Source organism: Heptranchias perlo, chromosome 7, assembly GCF_035084215.1.
Source record: "Heptranchias perlo isolate sHepPer1 chromosome 7, sHepPer1.hap1, whole genome shotgun sequence".
NCBI lineage: Eukaryota > Metazoa > Chordata > Chondrichthyes > Hexanchiformes > Hexanchidae > Heptranchias > Heptranchias perlo.
In genome coordinates, this window is record NC_090331.1 from 58,733,776 (window position 1) to 58,760,357 (window position 26,582).

Consider the following 26,582-nt stretch of genomic DNA (forward strand, 5'->3'; position numbering starts at 1 on the left):
TGTTTTTATTTATCTGCCTCTGCATACAAGAAATATTTGGATTTGCATGTTCTGTAATTCCACTACTACATTCAACATTCTGAGTAACTTTCTTATTTAATGGTTTAATGTTAAAATGCAACAATAATGTAATGGATTACTTGCTCATGGATTTTATTTGAGATCTGTATGACTCTCTACATCTAGAAACTAGGGAAGTTCATTTATTGAATTCAGCATCTCATAGACAAACGCAGCAGATAAAATTGTATTTTAACTCTGTTCTGTCATTTTTATGTCCTGGCAAGGGAGAATATTTTAACAGGCTTCTCTGTTTTCCCTCCATTATCCTTAACTTGGTAGCTGGTGTCAAGCAACTGGTCTGGATTGACAATAGCAACCGGAACCGAATAAACCTCCTATCATTTACATGAACGGTATTTTTCCCCCTCTGGAATCTTGTAGTGTTGTCATATTGATCACATGATAATAGGTTGCACAGAATTGCCACACGTGCTTCAAAGTGTGCATTGATGCCAATTTTTTGTAGTCGAGGGCAATGGACTTTGACTTTTCTATCTAGTCTGTTGTCATTGAACTAGTTTCAGTTCTTCAGAAACAAAATTAAAACTGGCAGGCTTGTGATGAGTAATGCTACCTGGCCAATGTTTCAGATAGATTTTGCAATTCTTTTAATATCTGTGGTGATGATTAAACAATTCACCCTGTTTTTGGGTGCCAGTACTGACCAGTTTTCTTTGCGTACATGGACGATGCCATTAGGTTCAGAAAATGCATACATTAAGGTTGTAATTCCAACACATTTAGGGCAAATGTTTGCTTCAGAATCTTTTGAAGTAGTCTGAAAAATTCACCAAGTTATCTCGTCTTACCCTTCTGGTTTATTTGAAAGGAGTATCTAACTAAGAGTTTGGCTAAATTAATGCTAGAAAAATAGTTTGGGGTAAAAAGATGCCTAACCAAATGGATAGATCTTATCTGGTTTTTGAAGACTTGTTGCACATTAATATAAGGTTTGAGTCAAAGCAAATCTGTTAAGTATGCCAGTTGTGATGTAAGCTGTAATGGTGTAATAATCAGTGCAAAAAGCAAGTGTTCTTTAGTCCATTGGTTTTGTACAGTTGTCAAGGTCGTCCAACACCAAGCTAACTTTTGTGTCTTGTGTTGCCTCCAGGTAACTAGTGAGGATGTTACGGTGGATTTGCATGATTCTGTGACTGGTACAGCTGGAACTGTATATCTGAGGTCTGCATTTCTGTAAATGCTGTAGACGCTGGATATGTGGCACTGGCCAGATGGGCTGCAATGGTGTTTTCTGGTCCTGCACATTCCTTTATATATGGGTTGTGGCTGCTGAAGCCACAATGGGTACAATTGGGAACTCATTGCAGTCATGCAGAGTTACATACAGAAAGGATGGGCAAACATCATCTGGTCCATCAAGCCAGTCACAGTAGCCACGTATACCATTAACCCCACCCTCCCGTAATGCAACCTCCTGAGAGAGGCAAATATTAGAGGGGAAAGACCAGAGGTCAAATTAGGAGACACTTTTGAAAATACTCTCTGAATTCAAAAGGCAATGAAACAAAGCTCCTGGAGACCACTGTAACATACCATCTTCAAATGGGAAGGTGCTTCTCTCTCGGGAATTTGTCAGCTATTTCTGAAGGACTGCAGGGAATCCATATTCACCACAAGCTTTGTCATTTGTTTTAGAGGGTGATGATGTTCTGTGAAAAGAAATACTTCTCAGCATCAAAACTAACTGTTTCATTAAGGATTTATATGCAAGACTCTTTTCTCCCCCCGCCCCCCCACTCCTGTCCTATCACCCTTAACCTTTCTAACTTCACAGGGTCTATTGACCACCATTTTAAAAACCTCACTAAGTGTGCATTTCAGTCAGGAAAATAGCCCCTTTGGCCTATCGTGATGACAAAGAACTAGTTATAATTTCAAGGAGGCCGTTCAGCCCATCGTGCCTGTGCTAGCTCTTTGAAAGAGACATTCAATTAGTCCCACTCCCCTGCTCTTTCCCCATAGCTCTGAAAATTTTTCCTTTTGAAGTATATATCCAATTCCCTTTTGAAAGTTACTATTGAATCCAGTTCTACCACCCTTTCAAGCGGTGGTCTTATTTTTTTAATTATATTGTTCTAGCAATACAACCTAAAACCCCTTGCGCCTTATTTCTCAGTTACCCACAAGTCCCTCTCTTAAGCTTTATGTAACCTTTAATGGATATTCCTGCATGGAATAAAGATGTCTGGAGTTTCCCAAATGCAAATGTATTACACTGCACTTAAGGACAACTGCCACACAATGGCCTAGTCCTCTAAATTCTCAAACTCAGCCTGAAATCTATTGATTTTGATCTGAATTCCCAACTACTGTGCATATTTTTTCCTATCCTGCAAACTTGTGAATGGTTCCATTAATGTCCTCATACAAATTATTAATTTGTCAAAGGTGGTGATAAAATTGTGTCCAGAAGTTCTAAATGAATACAGTTCTTAAATCTAATTTTTGACACATTATATTAAAACTGAGAGTCTCCATTTCAGCCCAGCTGCCCACATAAGGTACTACAGCTACAAACTCTCTGATATTTACAGCTCATGAGTTCTAAAGCACCCATTTAAATGGTCCAAGATCCATCTACCTAGGCTGTGCAGTGTCTGGTATAAAAACATTGTCTGGTATAAAAACGAGAAATTGTAATGTTTTGGATCAGGCAGTGAACTTGATATTAACTGCTGATATTCCAACATATAAGAAACAACCATATAAATCTTTGATATATATGTATATATACATATATGAAGTGAAACTACTCTTCCCCCATTCCAAAAGCTCAAATATCCTGGTGTTTGACCCCCTGAAGTATATTGCAGTGCAAGTATTTGTGATAATCCCTCTAATCTGCATTTGGGAATAAGCCTATTTTATTGTGAAGATAGTATCCAGGTTAATATAGCATCGCAAGAATACTTGCATGAAAAAACAAAATGTTTCTCATTATTTAGTGTAAGGTCTGTTGACTAATTATTCAGAAGTACCTTGCATTGCAGATTGAAGTGCACTGATATGCCCAGCAATGTTTTGATACTTCAGCAGAATTTTGTCTATAGCCTCAAGTTTATCTGCGATAAATATTAATTAAGCGACCCATTTTGATAATTCCTATTTAGTAGCATTTAGTTTAGACTTGCGGCTACCATTGGTCACATGCCCATGGAACACTTTGTCTTAGCAGCCTTGCTAGTCACCATAGTACCCTGTAGCATTCAAAAACATTCTGAAGCCTAGTTATTTGGAAACTGAAACCAAACTGAATGACAATATTATTCTGGGATCTTGTATGGTGTACTGCTATGTAGAATAAATATTGACGTCTACCTACCTAAATGAGCATTGCTTCTGTATGGGGAGGGGGAAAGTTTATTTGTGCACTTTCCTTACTTTGATGTCATTTCCTTTTTGCACTTTAAGATTACAGTCTGAGTTTATTTTGATTATAGAATCATGGATTTCTAGAGGTGATCTGTAATCTGAGGTAATAAATTGAGAAAACATTTTATAAGTATAATCTGAACTCAAGGGTTAAACCCATAATATTGGAAGTTCCCCTCCAATTAATGTTGCAGCGAATTGATGCACTTTAATCTCAAGGTATGGATTTGAATCCAGACCAGCTTGATGAGATAAAAGTCTCTTCTGTCTGATTGGAAGAATCTTCAGTGAAATGAATTGAGACAGTTTGAATTTAGTTTCTTGTGAATATATATCCGTAGAACAGAACTGTCCATAATGTGAGACAGATAAAATCCTGGTAAAATATTATGTCACATCACTGTACCTCAATCTGAAATGCAAGGTACTTCAGAATAATGAACCAACAGACCTTAAACTAAATAACTGGCAACATTTTATTTTTTCATTCAGTGCTGTTGGGACATTATATTATCAGTACTTTATACTGATGTTAGATGGAAAAAGCAAGAATATGTTTCATTTTCCTTCCATGGAATCTTGATGAGGACAAAATCATTGGCTGAAAAAAGTGCTCTATTACTTCAACTGTACATGGATATTTGCTTTGCCTTTGTTTGAATCTCTCAGTATACTGTGTAACCTTGAAGTATATTGACGTTAATAAAGGTATTGTTGCTTTATGATATCATTGCTGACGATTTATCAAAAATGATCTGATAATTACCATGAAATTTTATATCTAATGAATAGTACCAGTGATTTTCCTACTGTAAAATATTGAATAACTGAATAATAATCAGCTTTGACGTAGTTTGAGTTGTCTTTTGTAGTGGATTATTTATTCTGGGATTGTGCTTCAACGTGTGTGTGTGATCTCCAAGGAATTGCCTTAAAGCTGCCTAATAAGTACTCTTATTAATTCAGAATTGTTAAAATTTCAATATGTAAAGAGTCTTTGCATCTTGGTATCTGGTAACAGGTACTTATAAAAACACATTGAGGTATGAATAATAAAAAGGCAGTCAACACTTCCAGTTAACCCTCTAATATTTAGGTCCTCTTATAAAACCCACCCACAGCATTAGTTCCCTACTGTTTTGCCATCAAGATCCTTTTTCCTGCACTCTGTTAATTTTTTGAATAACATAAGCAAGTCTACATTCATAATGTCAGATGGAGTCATAACCTTACAGCTTTACGTGAAAAGTAGCTGCTTCTTACATAATGTTAGTTCAAGATTTCTTTAGCTTTTTAACTTGTCACTAATTCATTTCTTTGGGTTCAATACAGAGGAGTTCTACATATCCATTCCACCATTTCCTTACATGATTTTATAGTTCACATTTCTTCTATCTTAATCATTGTTTCATTAAAGCTCTCTGTTAGGGATATAGGGTAGGTGTAGAAGTTTAAATTAGTTGGAAAGTATTCAGATAAAAGTGTAGAAACCAATATTTATCCTAGTTCTAAGCAATACAGTTTATGGAATGTACGCTAATTAGTTCCAAAAATATATCTTTAATTCATCTAAAATGGGAACTTTAAGGGTACTGAACAATAAAAAGTGTACTGTACCAAACCAAACCTAATCTAATGCATTTTCCTGTTGTGCAGCCTCAATAGCCTTGTGGATGCTGCCACCATTTGGCTAAAGTGAAGAAGTGTGCTGCACTGTGGTCACGGTTGTCAGGAAAAGTCATGGCTTATATTGAGATCATAAAATTGTGTTGAGAGTTTAAAACAATCCCTCTTTAATACAATTTCAATTCTGTACTTGTATCTAAAAATTAAACAGGCTGGCAAGTATGTTTTAACTGAAATAGAATCTGAAAAAAATACATCAGTTTTTTTAATATAAACCTTTGTTAAAAATGCTATCATTTTGTAGTAATTATTGAAAATTGTAGCAAACATTTACAAGTACATGACAGACTTCAGGTACAATTTTAAAATGGGGTTCTGATATCACTTCCAAATCTCTCTCATGGAATCAAATTTAAAACTTTCAAGGAATTCCATCATCTTAATCTCCAAAGTGGGCCATTCTCAAGCTGCTTAAGTCTTCCTCAGAAATTCTAAGTCATCTGAATTAGTGAGCCTCAACCTTCTATATCTGTGGAAAGTAATGCTGTGTGCCCTGACTCTGCTTCCTCTCTGTACAGCTTTCTCCTCTGTGACTGTCTAATGCTAGCTTTATCTCTCTTCACTTGGCCAAGAGTTGATGAGCTCTAATCTACCTTTCTCTCCTCCACACCTGAAATTTTTGACTCTTGCTGAGGTGTGGTTCTATGGGTCCTGAACCCCCTCTCGTTACCTCATGCAAATGGGCCTTGTTTGTGTGCAAGCCCAAAAGGCAACCTATTCAGTCGTGGGCAGTATCACAGCCAAAGCTGATTTTTCTCACCCAATGCCCGCACATATATTTTCTAGTAGGAGTCACCAGTTAGTGATTAGGAACGCAAACCCCAGCTGATTTCTCCCTCCCTTTACTAGCTAAAGCTGGTATTAGACGGTCACTGAGGAGAAAGCTGTACATGGAGGAAGCAGAGTCAGGGCACATGGCATTACTTTCCACAGATATAAAAGGTTGGGGCTCACTAATTCAGATGACTTAGAATTTCTGAGGAAGACTTAAGCAGAACAAGAATTGCCCACTTTGGAGATTAAGATGATGGAATTCCTTGAAAGTTTTAAATTTGATTCCATGAGAGAGATTTGGAGGTGAAATCATCTCTCCCTTTCCGAGGGACACTAAGGCCATTGTAACATCCCGTTACTACAGCTGAGTTTTGCTAATTCAGTCCAGAATGGAAATTGAATCTGGGGTCTATTTCTTCTGGTGAGAGAATTCAGAACACAATCTTCAAATTAGAGCTAGGCCATTCAGAAGTGAAATCAGGAAGCACTTTCTCACACAAAGGGCAGTGGAAATCTGGAATTCTTTTCCCCCAAAAGGCTGTGGATGGCCAGGTTCATTGAAATTTTCAAGACTGAGATCAATAGATTTTTATTAGGTAAGGGGATCAAGGGATATGGATCAAAGGTGGGTAAATGGAGTTGAGCTACAGATCAGCCATGATCTAATTGAATGTTGGAACAGGCTCGGGTGCTGAATGGCCTACTCCTGTTCCTACGCATGTCTGGCTCAGTTACATATTAACTAATAATTGAGCACAATTTCCACTCTGAGCTAATATTTGGAAAAGAATAACCACAAAAGTAACGTTTCCCCCTCAACAAAAAAAAAATAAAAATTGCTAAAACTCCTAAACCAAGTGAATCATCCCGCATAGACGATTTTTAAGACAGATAGATTGCTTCTTGCTGGTAATGTAGCAAAGATAAAGAGAATTTAGGAATATTATGTTCAAATCTAATTTGGGCACAAGGTTTTGCATTTTATTTGTTCAAATGATTTTATGTTCAAGTTTGAGAGTGGGCATTTCCTGATCGCTAAACTGTCCATGGCCCTAGCTTGTCTTTTGCCAGTTGTTTCTTGTACAGCAGGAAAACCCAGGAAACACACATTGACCAGTAGCTTAGCAATCGTGATCGTCTTTGTGCACTAAAACTTTTATTACCTCTGAGTGCCAGGAGCATGATCCTTTAAGATCTGGGGTTCACTTGTTCTGCAATCACTGGGAAGCCTTTATTCTTTGCTTTATTGATTGTGCATTCCTTGTGCACTACGTACTTCTGATGTTCCACATCAGTTCCCTGTTGACTTTAGATTAAGTCAGGCAAACCACCTACTCTGCTGCTTGCCTCATGAAGTGCCCTGGGTAATATATTTATTTTATACTCAATTTGCACACATAATGAAGACCAGTTCACTAGTAACATGCAGTCACTGTATGTGAGGTCTAATAATCTACTATTTTGTTACAGTGAAATCAAAAATGTTTTTTAGTATCAATCGCATTTTTGTTCCAAGAATTTAACAAAATATGTGGGCCTAGAAATTGGAATGCGCCCGAATCGGGGCAGGATCCCCGGTGTTGACCATGCTGCACACACCTAATGAGGCCGGGAGCAGGACCTCAGGAAATTGGTCCAACGGCCTCATTTGCTTGTTACTGGCGAGCTGCAGTCACCAGTTGCTGCCCCGGTGCAGTTCGCCAGTCCCGAGAAGCACCAAGATTGGCTGGCTTGGATGTAGGTCGAGGTCATAAGTAGAGTCCGGTCAGGGGTAGCAATGGGGAGGGGGGCGAGCGGTGACCAGCAGCGGCCTGTGGATTTAATGTGGAGCCAAGAAGAACACTCTTGCTTCCCCCTGCTCCACAATAAGTTTTTAAAAAAAATTTAAACTTGCCTTTCGCTGATTTGACTGCCAAGCACCTGAGAATACTGTGACTGCAGCATGCATGGTGCATATTGAGGTCAGTCGCGAATGAATTTTGCAAAAGGGGGCCTTAAACAGGCATCGAGCCCCCAATTTGCATATGCAAAGGGCCTAACACCTGCTTCATGTGTTGACCTTGACGCCTATACTGGAGCCTGTACCAATATGGCGGGCGGCACACTTTTGGTGCGGAATGATTGTTTGTCACATCACTCGCCATATTGAATGCTTAGGCGCCTGTTTTACACTTGTAATATGGGAATGGTGCCATCGGATTTCTAGACCGTGGTCTTTTTAAACACCTAATTTTATTAAAGTCTAGGTCATGACGTGATGTACTTAGTAACAGTCAAGTTTTTTGTAAATAAACCTTATAGAGTTAGTGACATTGATATTAACATTTTTGCAGGACGTGGTTCAAGGATGGAAGTTGTGCATTTTCAAATTAGGTTAATCAAATGGTTCTAATGTAACTGAGTGTTGCTGGTTCCCTTTTTGTTTGTGAACAGGATATACTGATGCATTCATTGACACAAGAGCTGTTAAGCATGCTTGGTATGTTGTGCTGCAAGTGACTTGTTTGGTGCAAAGAGATCCTAACAGATGGGTCCAGTACTTACAGCACAATCCTTTTTTGTTCAAGAGGTAAAGCAAACTTTGAAGCTGCATAGAGTTGATTTTGCAACCTAGTTGATAATTGACAGGTTCCCTTCCATTCTGTATAACCATACTGATCAGATAACACCAGATTGTACTTTGATCTGAAAACAGGATTATTCGTTACTTAGGACATCAGCAATTTTAAAATATTGTATCATAATAGTTGATAGAAATTGCTTTATAGAAACATGTTAGATAACCATAATTTACAATGCAACATATGTTACCAATAAGAGAAGATGGCCTATATGGAAAATTTAGTTAGTGTTGCTGACATAAGTATTCTTAAAATGATTGCAAATAATTTCTTGTTTCTTTATGGATCCTTTTATTTAAAGGAATACACACACCTTTATTTGGTTCTGTAAAGCTACAATCATGTAACAAAAGTATATCTATCATATTTTACTTTCTCTTAATTTTTGCAAAGTTGAAACTTGACTTGGACATAATACTTCTAGTATTTGCCTCTCCTCAGATGGCTCAGTTAATTAAGGTGATGCATAGAGTCATAGAAGTTTGCAACATGGAAACAGGCCCTTCGGCCCAACATGTCCATGTCGCCCAGTTTATACCACTAAGCTAGTCCCAATTGCCTGCACTTGGCCCATATCCCTCTATACCCATCTTACCCATGTAACTATCCAAATGCGTTTTAAAAGACAAAATTGTACCCGCCTCTACTACTGCCTCTGGCAGCTCGTTCCAGACACTCACCACCCTTTGAGTGAAAAAATTGCCCCTCTGGACCCTTTTGTATCTCTCCCCTCTCACCTTAAATCTATGTCCCCTCGTTATAGACTCCCCTACCTTTGGGAAAAGATTTTGACTATCTACCTTATCTATGCCCCTCATTATTTTATAGACTTCTATAAGATCACCCCTTAACCTCCTACTCTCCAGGGAAAAAAAGTCCCAGTCTATCCAACCTCTCCCTATAAGTCAAACCATCAAGTCCCGGTAGCATCCTAGTAAATCTTTTCTGCACTCTTTCTAGTTTAATAATATCCTTTCTATAATAGGGTGACCAGAACTGTACACAGTATTCCAAGTGTGGCCTTACTAATGTCCTGTACAACTTCAACAAAACATCCCAACTCCTGTATTCAATGTTCTGACCAATGAAACCAAGCATAGCTGAGCATGCAAACCAACAAAGTTCCAGGTTCAATCCCTGGCCTATATCAACTAATCTCAGCTGGCATACTGGTAGCATGCTGCAATTGACCTCAGTGCCCTGGTTAGGAAGGAGATAATTGGCCAGGGTTAATGCTTCTGATCATTTTTCAATGTCACCCATTGGAACTGTACATGTGTTGATGTCAGATGAGGATAAAATCAAGCTTGGCTATGATGCCCAGCAAGATCGAATAACCAGAATTGCCACATGGTTAAGGCATTCGAGCGAGCTGTACTTCAGCATGAGCCAGCATTTTCATGAGAGGAAGGAGAAAATGGTTAAACCGGCAGATTAGAGCATGTAGTACAGCATATCTGAACTTTCCCGTCATAAAAAATGAGAGGAAAGTTCAGAGGAGCACCAACCATAGCATATGTTGATAAAATGGAAGAAGACGAGAAAGATTGTGAACGTAAGAGGTGAAGGCAAGAGATGCCCATCAGGTGACAAGCTATTCCTTTGCCCTGCCAGGAGTGCAAGAGGCTCTAGAAGAGCTGCCTCAGGATTGAGAGTAGTATACTCGACTTGCATGACCTTTGTTTTTTTTTTAAAAGAGTTTAGAGTTGCTGATGGGAAAAGAAAGTACAAAAGAAGAAACCAAGCTTATTGGAGGCAGCTTTAGCAATGTAGGAAATACGTTACCTTTGGGGTCAAAGATAGTAATCACAAGAATGTTGATATGAAATGTAGCAATCAAAGGTAGGAAGTGATAGTTTTTGCTTCTTGTGATTTTCTTTTAAATTGAGGAATCTGCACAGGGTAGTTCTGGGCCAGGAATAGATCAGGTGTTTTGAATTCGCAAACCAGTAATCATTAATAACTTTACAAGTAGAAATTGAACTTAAACTGCATTACATAAGTTCATCAAAATAGAAACAGTGAAGGAACAACTAATGCAACTTTGTCCTGCCAGATAAAACCAGTTTGATTCTTGTTTGTGCAGTGCAGTGCATTCCATTCTGCCATTATAACTTCTTCGGCTCTTGCCTTGTGTGTATACGTATGCTAATTTGGGTTCAGATTTAACAAGGACCACTGTACTTTTCAGAACATTTTACAAGAACAAGCAGTTCACATTCTGATAGCAGTGGCTTTGCAGAAGATCCATCCGCTGACTTGGCTGGGCAGTTTCAGGTAGTAAATTTTTACTTTATTAAAACAAAGTTGTACATAAGTTTACTTATTGATACAGTTATCTTTTTATATAATATTTTCTGGAAAATACATAGGGATAAGCAGTAGAAACCTGGGAGTGGGTCATATGCCTTCCCTCTTGGCTATGGAATGTTGCATGACATTAGAGGGAGGGAGGGGAAGGGAGGAAAAACTGCAGATTTCATCTTCAATAAACTGGAACAGTATAGGTAAAGACATAATTTTCCTAAAGATAGGATTTTCTGCCCATTTGTAGCCTCATGTGCATTAACACAAAATAAAAACAGAAACTGCTGGAAATATAGCAGGTCCATCAACATTTAAAAGGAGACAAGACACAGTAATTTATTTCATTTAATTTTATTGCATTTATTCCAACATTTGCAGTATTTTCTTTTTAAGTCTGCAAGTATCCAATTCATTGAAATTAAATGTACCTTTTTACAAATTACTAAGATTTAAGGGCCTGTTACAGGCAAAATACCACAATATCACTGTTTACTAAAGTTGTCCTAATCTGTACTGTGTATTCACTTAAATTACCTATCTAAATTAGCCACACTGTGTCAGGGGATATCAGATTTCTAATGCATGTCCTGTTGACTTTTAAGAATATCTTTAATGTCTAATAAATCTGTTCTATCAGTAATTGAAACATATACCTGGGGATACTGGTGACCTTTTAGGTGACTGAGGACCAGCAGATGCTGTAGGTCATATATTCAGTAACTTTAAAAGCTGAGGAGGTACTGGCATTTGTAAAATAATCAACATTGATTTTTAAATTGGACAGCTGTATTCCCAATTGCATCCCTTGTGGCTCAGATGCTATGTTGATGCACGTCTGGTGTCATATTCAGATTCAGTGGAGCTTGCATTATTCACTCCTCTTGTTACTTTGCACCTACTATTTTGTTTCTAGGATCTCGTGTTCTTTTCAACAGATCAGTTGATGTTGTGGTGTTGCTAGTTGCTAAATTCCTACCTTTTTTTTTCTCCACAAGTTTCCTGTACAGGCTCCTTTTATAGTCATTGACATATTACTTCAGATTAACTATCATGAAAGAAAACTTTTCAGACCATTTACTTTAATGTATCTTTTCTAATGCATCTGTCCTATCTGTCATATACTTAAATGAGAAGATTAGATTTCACACATTAAATTTCTGTGACGGATTATTGGTCCAAAAATAGTTTGGTAACAATTTCAGGTAATTTAGTTGAAATGTAGAAGTCTCCAAAATGAATTGTTCTAATGAAGTTGTGTGTTTATATGTTTTTACATTTTTCTATATGTTTATGTGTTGTATTTATGTGAGAGGATGACGACAGCCGTGGGGAAGGTTTTTTGATTTGTACTGATTATGAGGAAAGGCATCGGCACCTCCTAGAGACTCGTACAATTTAAGATCATTTTGAGGGCTTTTCTAGTTATGTAATGATTTATATTTTGTGTCACCTGCAATTTAACCAAAATAAAATGGATTTTATTTTGCCATTAGTGTTGTTTTGGTATAGCACATGTCACTCTGCCTATATGTCTCAGCTATGTAAGTGACTTCTTTAAAATGAGCAGTTTAATCAATAATTTCTGCAAAATTTCAGCAGCAATTTCCATTCCAGTAAGGAGTTCGCTTGAGCCAGTTAAATAATGGCAGAAAGAGTTATGATGTAGAGAGCATTTGATAGGGAATGTGACTAGTTTACTAGACGTTTATAGAGGTATAAGAATTTTTTTGTAGTCTATAGTTACTGAAATGAGACAGATTTGTTCTGCTTTTCTTCTGCTCACTGTTTCAAAGCTTTACAGTTATGTTGTGAAAACTAACGTATCTTTATCTATTGCTGCAGCTGTATAGTATATAACTGATCTCTGCTTTTTAGAGAAGTTAGAAGTCTGTAACCAGTTACAATATGATCCTTATTTATCCACTTCCTAATGTTGAATATTGTTTCTTTCCTTTTGCTGAAATGATGCAAAGATGATTATGAATGTCTAACTGGATACAAAGCCATTCATTTAAGTAACCAGTAACTGACTGGTTTAATTATTTCAGATTTTTTTTTCCCACATTTTAATCCTTGTGCTCTATCCAAGGGGCCAGATGGTTACCTGCAAGCTATGGGGAGCAGTGCTGACAGCTGTGATAGTGAGACAACAGTCACATCCTTAATCGATGACCTTAATACTCCTCTGAGTTGTGACCAACAGTTTTTCACTCCATTTCAAACACCAGTGGAAAATATGACCCCGGACCTTAAAAAAACTATTTTAGATTTGAAAGCTGAGTTAATTTCTGAAGCTCTGGTTGATTCACATGAACAAAGAGAAGTGGTTGAGAATGACTGTGAGGAAGCTGCTGCTGTGGACAATCCTATACATTCAGGTGAACAGAGAGCTGTGGGTTTTATTGACGAGGAATATTCATTGCAAGGTGAGGTGGTGCTGTACCCAGAAAGTGACATGAAGTGTGAAAGTAAGGAGGATGTCCCTACATACTCTATGCATCGTAGGGCTGGACAAAAACAGAACAGCGTGGATTCTGCCCTCAATTGGTATTCAGAACCTGCAGAGTTAAATGCTACTGCTGTTGAAACGATGAACTTTTCCTCCTCATCAATTGATAAAATTGCTACAGCACTCGAGAGAGCTCAAACGAAAACCTATTCTGTCTCAAGTACATCTGGAAGAGCAAGGCGTCCATTGACCAAAGCAAGCGATCGAATAATGAGAGAGGTGGAGGAGGAGTTGTCCATGAAAAAATCTCTCTCAAAGATCAAGCGATCCACTTTTCAAAGGTCTAGTTCCCTCCCAACTACGCTGCTCAGTCCAGTGCGAGTTGTGTCATCATTAAATGTACAGTTGACGCCAGACCGTGGCCCACGGTGCAGTTCGCCTAGTTTTACTTACAAATATAGTGCTTTGAGGGAAAAGGAGATGTCCACTAATGATGAAGATGAACAGTCAACTTGCCGTTCAATGCTTTTTATCCCTTCTGCAAAGAAAGAGAAAAGTCGGAAACAGTTCAATTTGAACAGGCATGATGAAATGCCACAACGTGGGTTGAGCTCACAGTCATTACCAATGCCATCGCATTTGACACAGTCTTGCTGTTCCCTTCATACACTCCCTTCAGAGTGGCTAGACCGACCTCTTTGTGACCACATGAGAATCAGGAGTACTTGCAGTGTGCCCAACCTCATGGAACCTACTTGCACAGCATGTGCAGCACCTTTTGGCCATTTGTATCCTCAGAGACCCATGGCACACCCTTATCGGCACTTTCCAGTAAATCCTCCATCTGCTATTGAATCACAGCTCCGTAAAGTGCTGCATGAGATAAGAAGCACAGTGCAGAACGTTTCTCGGGTAATGAAGCACCATTTTATTTAAAGATTTGGGGAAATAAGATTACTCTGCCTATTGGATAAGTCTAAGTGTGGATGGCATGCTGTTTTCTTCACTATGCAGTGGTAATGAATACACCACACATTCCTGAAATGCATATATTGGGGAATTAACAACAGTTGACTATTTAATCATTTTTGTTTTGTGAAATTGTTATTAACCTGGCATGAATACTTGTGCGATAATTTGAAACATGTTCTAACCATGATTATTGCTGTTTTGATCTTAATTGATAATCTTAAATCTGTATATGATGTGCAAACTTTCAATTACCTCTTGGCTTCCTAACTCTTTCTGTTCCTTGATAATCAAATCACTTGTTATGTTTACAGGTCCCAATGTTTCAGGGGAATGATCAATCGTTCCCTTACTATGCTTCATCGAGATCAAGTCTTTTACCTTTATATGAAGTAAGTTGCCTTCTGAAACTAAAATAAAATCTTACTTTTTTTTTATAAAGAATGTACAGCACAGAAACAGGCCATTCAGCCCAACAGGTCCATGCCAGTGTTTATGCTCCACGTGAACCTCCTCCCACCCTACTTCATCTAACCCTATCAACGTATCCTTCTATTCCCTTCTCCCTCATGTATTTATCTAGCTTCCCCTTAAATGCATCTATGCTAGTCGCCTCAACTACTCCTTGTGGTAGCGGGTTCCACATTCTTACCACTCTCTGGGTGAAGAAGTTTCTCCTGAATTCCCTATTGGATTTGTTAGTGACCGCCTTATATTTATGGCCCCTAGTTCTGGTCTCTCCTGCAAGTGGAAACATCTTCTCTACGTCTACCATATCCAACCCTTTCATAATCTTAAAGACCTGTATCAGGTCATCCCTCAGTCTTCTCTTTTGTAGAGAAAAGAGCTCCAGCCTATTCAATCTTTCCTGATAGGTATAACCTCTCATTTCTGGTATCATCCTAGTAAATCTTTTTTGCACCTTCTCCAGTGCCTTTTTATAATATGGAAACTAGAACTGTTCACAGTACTCCAAGTATGGTCTAACCAAGGTCTTGTATAAGTTTAACATAAATTCTCTGCTTTTCAATTCTTTTTCTCTAGAATTGAACCCCAGGGTTTGCTTTTTTTATGACCTTATTAACTTGCGTCGCTACTTTTAGTGATTTGTGTATCTGTACCCCTAAATCCTTCTGCTCCTGTACCCCATTTAGACTCTTATTTTCCAAGGAGTATGTGGCCTCCTTATTCTTCCTGCCAAAATGTACTGCCTCATATTTATCGATATTGAAATTCATTTGTCAATTACACGCCCATTCTGCAAGTTTATTAATGTCTTCCTGCATTTTGTCGCAGTCCTCCTCACTATTAACTATACCCCCCAATTTGGTGTCATCCGCATATTTTGAAATTGTACTTCCGATTCCTGAGTCCAAATGATTTATGTATATAGTGAACAATGGTGGTCCCAGCACTGATCCTTGTGGAACACCATTTCCTACTTGTTGCCAGTCTGAGTAACTACCTTTAACCTTTACTCTCTGTTTTGTGTTTTGTAGCCAGGTTGATATCCATTCTGCTACCTGTCCCCTGACTCCACCTGCTCTGACCTTAGTCATGAATCGACTACGCAGTAACTTATCGAAGGCCTTTTGAAAATTCAAATATATTACATCTACTGCATTGCTCTTGTCTACACTTTCTGTTACTTCTTCAAAGAATTCAATAAGGTTGGTCAAGCATGACCTTCCCTTTTGAAATCCATGCTGACTATTCTTTATTATGTTTTCAGCTTCTAGATGTTTCTCTGTTACATCTTTGAGTATGGATTCCATTTCCTACCACTGACGTTAAGCTAATTGGTCCAAAGTTCCCTGGACTTGTCTGATCTTCCTTTTTAATTATAAGAATCACTTTAGCTGTCCGCCAGTCCTCTGGCACTATTCCCTTTTCTAATGAATTTTTATCTATATGTAATTAATAGTGCCTCTGCTATATCTTCCCTAACTTCTTTTAATATGCGCAGATGCAATCCATCCGGACCAGGGGTTTTATCCCCTCTAAGTTTAATTAGTTTATCAGTTATCTCTCTTTCCCACCGCCCCCCCCTTCTATCTTAAATCTTTTGATGTGTTTTTTTTCCCAGAATATTTCAGAACTATTAGTTGGTGGATGGAACTGGCCTGTAACAAAGTTGTATCGATGACCACTTCATTAATGTCTTGCCAGTGTAACCATTATGACCACTGGCCTTCACACCAATGTTTCATCTGCACAAGTTCGAATGATTTATTTTCATTAGTTCTTAATTGCTTTTCTAATGGATACATCCTAAATAAACAAAATAACTAATACTCCATTCACAGCACTACAGGAAAACATTGGACAAGCAAGATGATCAAAAATGATAAATGTTTTGTGAATTTGTGTTTGCATTTTAAAGGGTATTGATATAGCAGATGAAACCTTTATCTGCTTCATTGTGGGAGCACCTTCACCACACGGACTGCAGTGGTTCAAGAAAGCGGCCCACCACCACATTCTTGAGCAGCCAAGAACGGATAATAAATGCCGGCCTTACCACATCCCAAGAATTTTTTTTTTAAATTCCCAAGCTTGGGCAAAATAGGAGCTGCATGCAGAGTAAAGCTCTCTGCTCTAAAAATGTGTTTTAATCCTGACTTCCAAAGATCTACTCCTTACTGCAACAGTGGGAAGTTTTCCATTTCCTACAACAACCATGCCATGGCTTGTCTGTGCAAGATTACTAAATTAGTGCTGTGGACCCATGCCCATTAGGAACGAGGTCCAGATTCATGTCATGTGGGATCCTTCAAGTTGGAAGAAGAGACCTTTCTCCCATAGGCCTATAACCCATTTGCTTTTCTCCTGTTATCAGCTGTGAAGTCATAGTAAACTCGACAATGCTAGTGCTGTTAGAGGATGTGCATGCCATCAAAGAGGTCCTGTTCGACCTGTACCTGGCAGCATAAATCCATGCTGTTGGAGACATCCATGTATTTTTTGGCTATGGTAGAAAAATTGATGATTACTGTCCTTTCAGGAAGATAATAGCCCCTGGTGAACAGAATCTTAAAAGAGTGTCTCTGCAGTACAAACACACCATTAGGCTGGTTTTTAATCTAGGCCCCAGAATGGGGAAAAAAATGAGCTGCTGAATGATTCATCAGACAGATTGTCTGCAGGCAGAATACAGTCTGAACATCTCTATTGCTTAAAGCACTTAAGATATTTTGTCTATAGTTAAATTTATATATGAGCTTTTTGAAGATTTTTCTTTTCTGGTGCCAGCACACAAATTGCCAGATTTATTGAACTCATTGAATAAAAATTCAAAAATATAACAGTAGGCAAGGTGCATGCTAAGATCTGTAGCCTGTGATGGAAATTAGCCATATGTTTGGGAATCTGTATTAACTGGAGGCCCAGGCTTTACGCATAGGCATAGGACTCCAACAGAAATCGTTGTTACAGACATTTCAAACACAGAATAGGCTAGTGATGAGTCATTTCTTGTAAATGTTGTGATGTCGATTATGTTTCAAAATGCACTTCCAATAGTAAGTGTTCAGTTTAATGGAGAAATCAACGTAAATAAAATTTGGAGCGATTTTATTTGCTCCGTCATTCTTTAATTGGTAGATTTTGCACAATGCTCATGCTAGATTCATTGTTTTCATATGTCCTTAGTGAATGTCACAAAAAAGTCATTGTGCTTTGAACGATGTGACTGCCTCAAGGCTGTACATCCAACTGAAGTACATCTTTATTAAACAGACCATCTTCTTTAAAATATATTCAGCAAACTCTCCAGTTTATTTAGGAACACAATAATGTAAAATCTTGTCAGTGTATCATCATAAAACTAAAAAATATACAGTACTGTACTAGCAACCCAAAGGTCTTAAATTCAAATTCCACCATGGTAAGCTGTGAAAATGAGTTCAATAAATCTGGCAATTTGTCGGCTGGCACCAGAAAAAAAAATGACCATGAAAGCGGGACTGTTATAAAAGTCCAATTGGTTTACCAATGTCATTCAGAGAAGGGACCTGCCATACTTGTCTGGCCTACCTGTGACACCAGTTGCACATTAGGTGGTTGACTCCTAATGTTCTCAGGGTAACTAGGGATAGGCAATTAATACTGATTTACCAGTGTCACCCAGGTCCCAAGAATAAATTTTTAAAAAAGCAGCTTGTGTATAACATAATTGTAATGAAAATGGCACATTCTAGTATCTTTCCTCCTTTCCTAAGCAGAAAATATTTTGTCGAACATTTGCTCCTAAAAATAAATGGTATATGTTGACACAATTCAATTTGTTTGTCACCTTCTGTGAGAGAGGGTATTAATAATTTTTTAAAACATTTTTCAGACCACATATCAAGAGTTGCAGATAATGAGAAGGAACCTGAACTTTTTTAGAACACAGATGATGGACTTGGAACTTGTTATGCTGAGGCAACAAACGCTGGTGTACCAGCACTTGACTGATGAAGAGAGGTGAGATTTAACCGCCTTGGCATTCATTTTCAGTAAAGACGCTTGTTCACTTTCACCTTTGGAATACTACATTTCCTCAATTATTTTTTAAAGATCCAAGTAGTCTCTCTGCAAAACTGATTGTTGTGTGCATTTTGAATGCCAAGAATTGTAAGATAGAGTTGAGGGGAACAGATGAAACGAAAGAACTTCTTATATTCACTAGTATTTTCTGAACAAAGTTTATTTTTATAAAAAAACGGCTAGTTACATTTCATTGCTGTTGAGCAAGATAGACTGTGATTGAAAGTTGACCAGATTTCAAGTCTGTTGTATGTGATATAGTCGATGTGGATCTTTGGAATACAACATTTATTCCATGAGTAACGAATAATCATTTATTGACTAAAATGTAATGTTGGGGTGTAGGGTAGATCATGGGTGTAAAGACTGAGTGCAGTGAGGTCTTGCACAGTCTGCTTCAAGTCCTCAGATTCCATTGTTGGTTTGTTTTTTTAGAATGTGCCCTTCTCTATACTATTTTAATATCTTATAAACCTGTATAAGGTAATCTCTCAGTTGCCTGGTTTTGAGATAAAAAGCTGTAGTTTAACCTAATCTTTTATCATGACTGCTGCGAACCGGCTCTCTTATCAGCATCTCCTCCAGCCCTTGACTATCTCCCTTATGTTTTGGTGACCAGGCTGGACACGAACTTCAAATAGTTTTTTTGGTTTTTGTTTATCTTATTTAACTCACTGCACTTCTCCTCCAGGAATGCCAACCTTTAAGAAGTTCTGTTCCTCTCCTTGACGTGATTTCAGTTTTGAAGATGGGTGTGCACCCAAAATGTTAACTTGTCTGTTCTCTTCTGAGATGCTGCCTGACCTGCTGAGTGTTTTCAGCATTTTCTGCTTTTGTTACAAAATTCAAGGGTATTGTTTGACCAGAGCACTTTCAGTTTAAGCAAGACTTCTTCCAACTTGTACTTCACTGTTGGCTATATAGTTCAGCATTTTATTTCCTTTATTGGTTGCTGCGTGGCCCTAGTTGGGCCCAAGTCTACTAGGACCCCTAGATGTCTTTTAACTTCATCCTTAGCTACTGTGTCAGATGTGATCGATGGATAGTTTCAGCCTTGTCCCAGCGCCAGCACTTTTGCCTCTGAGTCATTTTCCTACATAACTTACTTTGAAAATATCTCATTGGCTGTGAGCATTTTGGGCCATCCTGAGGATGTGAAAGACGGAATATAAATGCAAGTTTTTCTTTCTTTTTCTATATGCTATTTATATTTCATTCCTACATGGAGTGCCTTACATCTGTCTGTATTAAATTGCATCTGCTGCTGTCACAGCCACTTAATATTCTGTTTAATTCTTGACGTGGCTGCCTAATCAGCTTCAACAGCCCCTCCTATTTCAGTACGATCTGTGAATTTGACTGGTTTGCATTGAGCTTCTGGATCCAAGTTTAAATGTAAATTAAAAGCAGCAGGTGCCCCAGCACTAATTTCCAGGCACTCCATCAACACTTCTCCCTAGTTCCACATATGTCCTCTAACAAGTACCCAATGGTTCCCATCCTTGAGAAAATGTCTTACCCATTTCCAGGTTTTACTCTGAATCGCCATTAATTTAAGCCATCCTTCTTTCAGAACTTTGTCAAAAGCTTTTTGGTATACCACACTGTGGGCTTTCTACAGTACATTTCTGATGTCATTAAACAAAAAAGTCAAGTGGGGTAATCAGGCAGAATCTCCCGCCTTCTAAATCCATGTTGGCTATTTACTAAGTTATTATGGAGGGCATGTTATTCAAGTCTTGCCTAGTGAGTACCTGGAGGATGCAATCATATACTTATTAACTATTTTATGCACTTCCTCCATTTCAACCTTGATGTGGAGATGCCGGTGATCTAAGTTCTGCACCCATGAGGACGGCCTCAACCGGGATCTTGGGTTCATGTCACCCTACACGTAACCCCACCAAGCAGGAAAAAAAAAGTTATCTGTTTTTAATACAACTGGACATTCTCTCTCTTTCCGCCTTTCGGGTCTCTTTCTCTCTGTCTGTGTAATTTGACCCATTGTGTATTCAGTATACTGGGTCCTACTGTTTTCCGTGGCCAACCTGTCTGAACACCAACGACACCTTTGATTGGTGTGATGGTGTCCCAGCCTAATATAAGATATGCGATTTGAGAACCTCTCATTCACTCACTCACCTGACGAAGGAGATAATCTCCGAAAGCTTGTGATTTTAAAATAAAATTGTTGGACTATATAACCTGGTGTTGTAAGATTCCTTACATTTCAACCTTGTTAGCATCTTTTAGAGCTCTCATCTCTTCTCTGACTGTCCTATTGTTGTACTGAAATAAATTTCTGTTATGATTTGCACCTTCAGTTATTTTTATTTTCAGATCTTTGCCTCTCTTACCACCCATTAGACAGGTTTCTGAATGTTTCTGCACTCGTCCCAGTAGCTCCTCGCCTTTCTGCCTGCAGGATTTTCAGAACTTGTTTTCTTCCTTATTCCACTTCCAATAGATTTGTTTAGTCTACAGTTATTAATTCTAACTATATTTATTCTGTATGATCAGCATTAATTTAGTTGAGTCTTAAAACAATTATTTTAGGCAGAATTATTCTTGTATAATTCTGTTGTTGTTACTTTGTGTTCCACTGACTTCAATAGGAGCAGAGTGCATATGCAAATGTGTCCTTCTGCCTAGGACAAGGAAATTCCTACCTGCCCCCATCTCTCATTCCTGCTGTTAACCAATAGAAGAGTGAGAGGTGATACGTTCAGATAACCTGATAACTGCTGAATAAGTAAATCTCAAATCATTACAAAAACCTTGCATTTCAAAGTTCAAATTGAATATTTTGTTCATTTTTTAAAAAAGAAGTTATTAATCTATTACAAGGCATTATGTGAAGTCTTGTATTCAAAGCTGATGGTTTATGAGCTGTTCATTTCTTTTAGAAATTGTGTAAATTCTGAGTTCATTCAAGATGCCAAACTGATACTTTGGATTTTAATGCTTCTTTGGGTCTGGCTTCATATCCAGAATTATGTCTAAGCCCAAACTGTGATTAATCGCTCATTCGTAAGCTCATAATAGAATGACAATATGGGCATTGCCTTGTAAGTAGCTGTAAGTCTGCATTTGAAATTACTGCGTATCTCATGTGCTGAATCCTTGTAATGTAGTTTAGTGTGTGTGAAGAGAATTCAAAGTGGAAAAGGCAGATCCAGAATTTGTTCTTGTTTGCAGGCAAGAGGCTGACCAACTGCAAAACCTTCGGAACTGTGTGTGTATGGAGCTGCAAGAGTTGGAACTGCAGCTGGAGGAGCGATCATTCACTCTGGAGGAGCAGCTCAATGCTCCAAACCTGTATCCCATGTTCAGACCTCAATCTCGTGCTGTGAGTTAAATGAGCTTAATTCTATTGATCCTCCTCCAAATGACTGCACAGTAAGGCACAAAGAATTTGTGTGTATATATACACACCCATTTTTGGGGGATATTTTTGGTTAATTTTCTTTTTCTTCCTGTAATTTTTTGTGTTTCCTCCTCCACCTGGCCTGGCCTGGCAGCTTTGCAGCTGAGGGGGCATTTTCAGGCCACTACCATAGGCCCTTGTAATCAAAGAGTTATCCAGATACCACTCTCCCCTCTGATTTTATTCTGCTGGGAGATGCCACTGCCTCTACTTGGCACTTTCACACTCCATGCAGCTCAAATTGGAAATTGAATGAGTAAGACTGGCCCTGCTAAAGCCCAGCATTACACAGCCCTGCTCTTATATATCCTAAGCATTTCAAACTTTAACTGAACTGAACTGGTGTAATGCTACAGAGCTTTCTCATGTTTAGTTTTGTCAAAGGGCTACCATAGCCAGTGTAGCAGGCTAACACCACTAAAGGGTAATTATTATAGCTTTTTTTTGTGCCTATATTTAGCTTTTGTAATTGTAATATCTGTGTTCTGGCTTCCTGATTGGTTACATTTCTGTGGTTTTTCATTTTCCTGATTAGCTGTTTTCTGCTTTGTAACCGATTAAATATTGGGAGGGGGGAAGAGTTTTAAGATTAAAATATTAGCAAGTTTAGTAAGCTATGTAGCATATTTCATTTTATTCATTTAAAAAAAAATTCCCTTAATGGCAAATCATGGATTCAAACCATTTGTGCAACCAAGACTAATAGGGTTTGAATCCTCTATTTACATGAATATGGCAAGGGGAGGATGAGAACATTTAATAACACAAATTTTCCCTTTCTATTTCTTCCTCTCATTTGTGTCTGAATTCTCTCTCTTACCTTCCCACACCTCTTCAGTTTATTTCCTTGTTTCTCTCTCTCCCTCCCCTCCTTTGTCTCATTGAGTTTCTCTTCTCTCTCCCTCTGGAGCATTCGCTCACTCTCAGGAGTATGCTTCCTTTTCTTCACTCGTGACTTGCACTGTTCATCCTGCACGCTATTCCCAAGAGCTATCGGTATCGGGGAAATAATAAATGGGCAGTACCCTAGCTATAAATGAAATGTAGTGGAAAATGGAACTTGGTTAAAAAGAAGGGGGATGTGGCTGTTGCTTGGCATCCCATGATTTTCTCCCCAAGCTAGTAATTATTTTTTTACTTTAGAATTTGGCAGAACTAGAAAGGGTGGTATATTTTGCTAAATGGCATTTGCATTCTACGTATTTTAAAGTGCTCATTTTCTGGTACTTCTGTATTACAGGAGACCTACATTAATAACGCAGATACCATGTCTTCCTCCTCTCTTAATGTAATGGAACCGGTAAGTAAGTTGGACTCCCCCTGAATGGCGATAAATATAAACTGCACTGAAGCACACAATTAGATGAAGCGGAAACCCTCATATCATTTATATATACTAAAGATTAACCTAGATGAAGTGTATGTATCCAATGTGATTGGCTTCTTACTACATTTGTGAATTTATAACATCCTGTGATCAACACTCTAGCTTGCACATTCTGCACTCGATCAATGTACTTTATTGCCTATATCACTGAAGTTACAATTTTCCATTAATCCTAGAGACTGCAAGTTTACTTAGACTCTAGCAAACGATGTCATTTATAGATTCCCAGTGTCTTTCTACTTCCACTAGTTTTTAACAGTTGAAAGCTTCAGTTAACTTGTTGTAAAGTAATGAGTTAAAGATGTAGCTATAACTACTGGCATTTTAGGGCAACGAATGCACTGGAAGCATATCTCCCAGCCAGTAGACTTTGAGCATATCTCATTTTAGAGATTTTAAGCAATTCATATTTCTTTTCCATTTATCTATATTAAATGATGCATCCCATTACCTGGTAGTAAATGAAACAGATGTAATGGAATAAAAATAAAATTGTGCATCAAGTAGGCTTGCTCTCCTGTTGGGAGGAAGAACATTTCACTAATAAATTATTTTCAGCACAACATGCTGTTACTGGTTTAACTATTTTAATTTTTGTTTAAATTCCAGGTGACTGAGCTTTTGAGGGAGCAGTCATACCTTCGATCTGAACTAGGGTTCTCTGAACCTTCAGGAAATGAATATGAGTACTCACAATCCTACTGTACACCCTATACTAACTTAGAATCAACTTCACGCTGTTCTAGCCCAGGCCGGATGCCTAGGTATTCAGCTCCAAGCTCTTTGGGTCACAGTCATCAAGATGTACCAAGCACTACTGCACAGTCTGGGAAATCAGTAAACCTAGCTACCTCATCACCACAAAGTAGACAAGTGTATCGTTCCTCAGTTATGCTGACTCCCTCACCGCCTGCACGATTTAACCAGGGAGACCAGTTTACAGAAGACCGATTTTCATCAGAAATAGTGGACCTAAAAGCAGTAAGCCCAAAGTCTGAACCAACTGCTGCTACAGCAGCCCCTGTCTCGAAGGGAGCAAGAAGCAATAATATAGACCATCAAGAATTCCAAAATGTTCTACAAGAGGTTAGTGATTTATATGTTCAAGACACCTGCTGGGCTAGTTGAGAGCTGTAGCATTAAATGGTTACCTGAGGTTTGGAGAGGTGCCCCTTTTTGTAAACCAGTGGTCACTTTTGTAACCCCAGGGACAGTAGTTTACCTTGCAGCCTCAAAACTTCAGTTAGTGCATTTTAACTGTACCCTGAAACAGTATGCATTTCCAAACTGAAAACAGTTTCACTGATTCTGTGCAGAGCATAGGTGATGCCACTGAACACTGTTATCTGCTGACTATAATTAACAAGCAACAGTGAAAACTCAGAACTGATATATTTAGCCAATTGTGCTTAGCATTTCAGTCAAACAATATAATTTAATAACTAATCTGTAACATATATTGTGCTGATATTATTGATCGCCCATGGTGTTACACACATAGAGTCAAGACCAAGTGCAGTATTCAAGTCAAGCAGGGCTCGAGGGGGAGGGGAGGAGGAGGATGTGGGAAGTGGGGAAGAGAAGCAAGGGCAGGGAACCGACATGGGAGTGGAAGGTAGCAAATAACCTCAGTGAGGTGAGGGTTGGGTTTACAGTGTACGAGCCTCCCAATTGCTGGGCTGGGGTTTCATCTTGCAAGTAAACTTGCAGTCTCTAGGATTAAAGGAAGATGGATCTGTTGCTTTCCATCTAATAGGGCCCATATTTCATCCGGGCGGGGGGGAGGGGGTAAAGAGGGAGTCGATGCCGGGCGCATCAACAAAAAAGAGCTGGCAAATATGGCTGAATCTGAAGTTGGCACCTTTGTGGTGGGGTCATTGAATCAGGCAGGTGAGTGTCTAGAAAGTGGCTGGGCTATTAAAGGATGAGGAGGGTGTGCAAATTAGTGTCCAAGGCAGCTGCATGGCCAAGGACAGAGGAGGGAGGGGCCTACTGCCTAAATGGGTAAGATATAAATATGAGTTTGCCGGTGGCACAAAAGATGAATTGAAGAGGCCCAAGCTCCTGACGTGGCCAAAATCCACATTCTGGGAAGCCCAAGGAGGCTGAAGTGGAGTTCAGAGAAGCAAGCTGGTGTGGAAGTAAATGCCTGAAACAACCTAATGGGAAAGAGTTAAACAGCTTTTTTAAAAAAGTGCACTCACCTTCATACTAACCCGATATTTGAAATCAAAGATGGTGGTGATTCGGAGCCGATGTGAACAATCTCGTGCTCCCAGTTTCACCCATTGTCCTGAATGTGGGATTGAAGGCACATAAAACAATTTTTAAAAGTATTCTAACGTCGGCAATGTCAGATTAAGAAAAATCCTATGCAAAATGTGACGCAGGGCTGGTGTCACCAGGCAAAGGCATAATTAACATTGAAAATCCCATTGGGACTGTTGACATAGGATTTTTTAATAGAGCGATGACAGGACATACCAATTTTAATATATAGATATATAATAACCTTGATGTACTGGATAAGAATAGATGACTAATTGAACATTTTGAAGGCAGATTGCATTAAATGAGAATGAGTTGTTACTGATATCATTTATCCCAACCTTCTTGCATTTGGGGAAAAAGAAAAGTAGAAATGTTTATTGTAAACAATTTTACAACACCAAGTTATAGTCCAGCAATTTTATTTTAAATTCAGAAGCTTTCGGAGGCTTCCTCCTTCGTCAGGTGAACGATGCCAAAATCCACATTCTGGGAAGCCCAAGGAGGCTGAAGTGGAGTTCAGAGAAGCTAGCTGGTGTGGAAGTAAACGCCTGAAACAACCTAATGGGAAAGAGTTAAACAGCTTCGTCACCTGACGAAGGAGGAAGCCTCCGAAAGCTTGTGAATTTAAAATAAAATTGCTGGACTATAACTTGGTGTTGTAAAATTGTTTACAATTGTCAACCCCAGTCCATCACCGGCATCTCC

At 38.6% G+C, this 26,582-nt stretch overlaps 1 protein-coding gene across 3 annotated transcripts in view; it reads left to right on the forward strand.

The window, feature by feature from the left end:
* Positions 1-26,582, forward strand: part of itprid2 (ITPR interacting domain containing 2) — a 145,417-nt gene that overhangs the window by 113,057 nt on the left and 5,778 nt on the right. For all 3 annotated transcript variants that reach the window (XM_067987672.1, XM_067987673.1, XM_067987674.1), the window contains 7 exons: positions 10,729-10,814; positions 12,934-14,205; positions 14,577-14,654; positions 18,602-18,729; positions 21,991-22,141; positions 23,460-23,519; positions 24,216-24,692. In XM_067987672.1, coding sequence (XP_067843773.1) covers positions 10,729-10,814; positions 12,934-14,205; positions 14,577-14,654; positions 18,602-18,729; positions 21,991-22,141; positions 23,460-23,519; positions 24,216-24,692 — 2,252 coding nt within the window. The remainder of the gene's footprint in view (positions 1-10,728; positions 10,815-12,933; positions 14,206-14,576; positions 14,655-18,601; positions 18,730-21,990; positions 22,142-23,459; positions 23,520-24,215; positions 24,693-26,582) is intronic.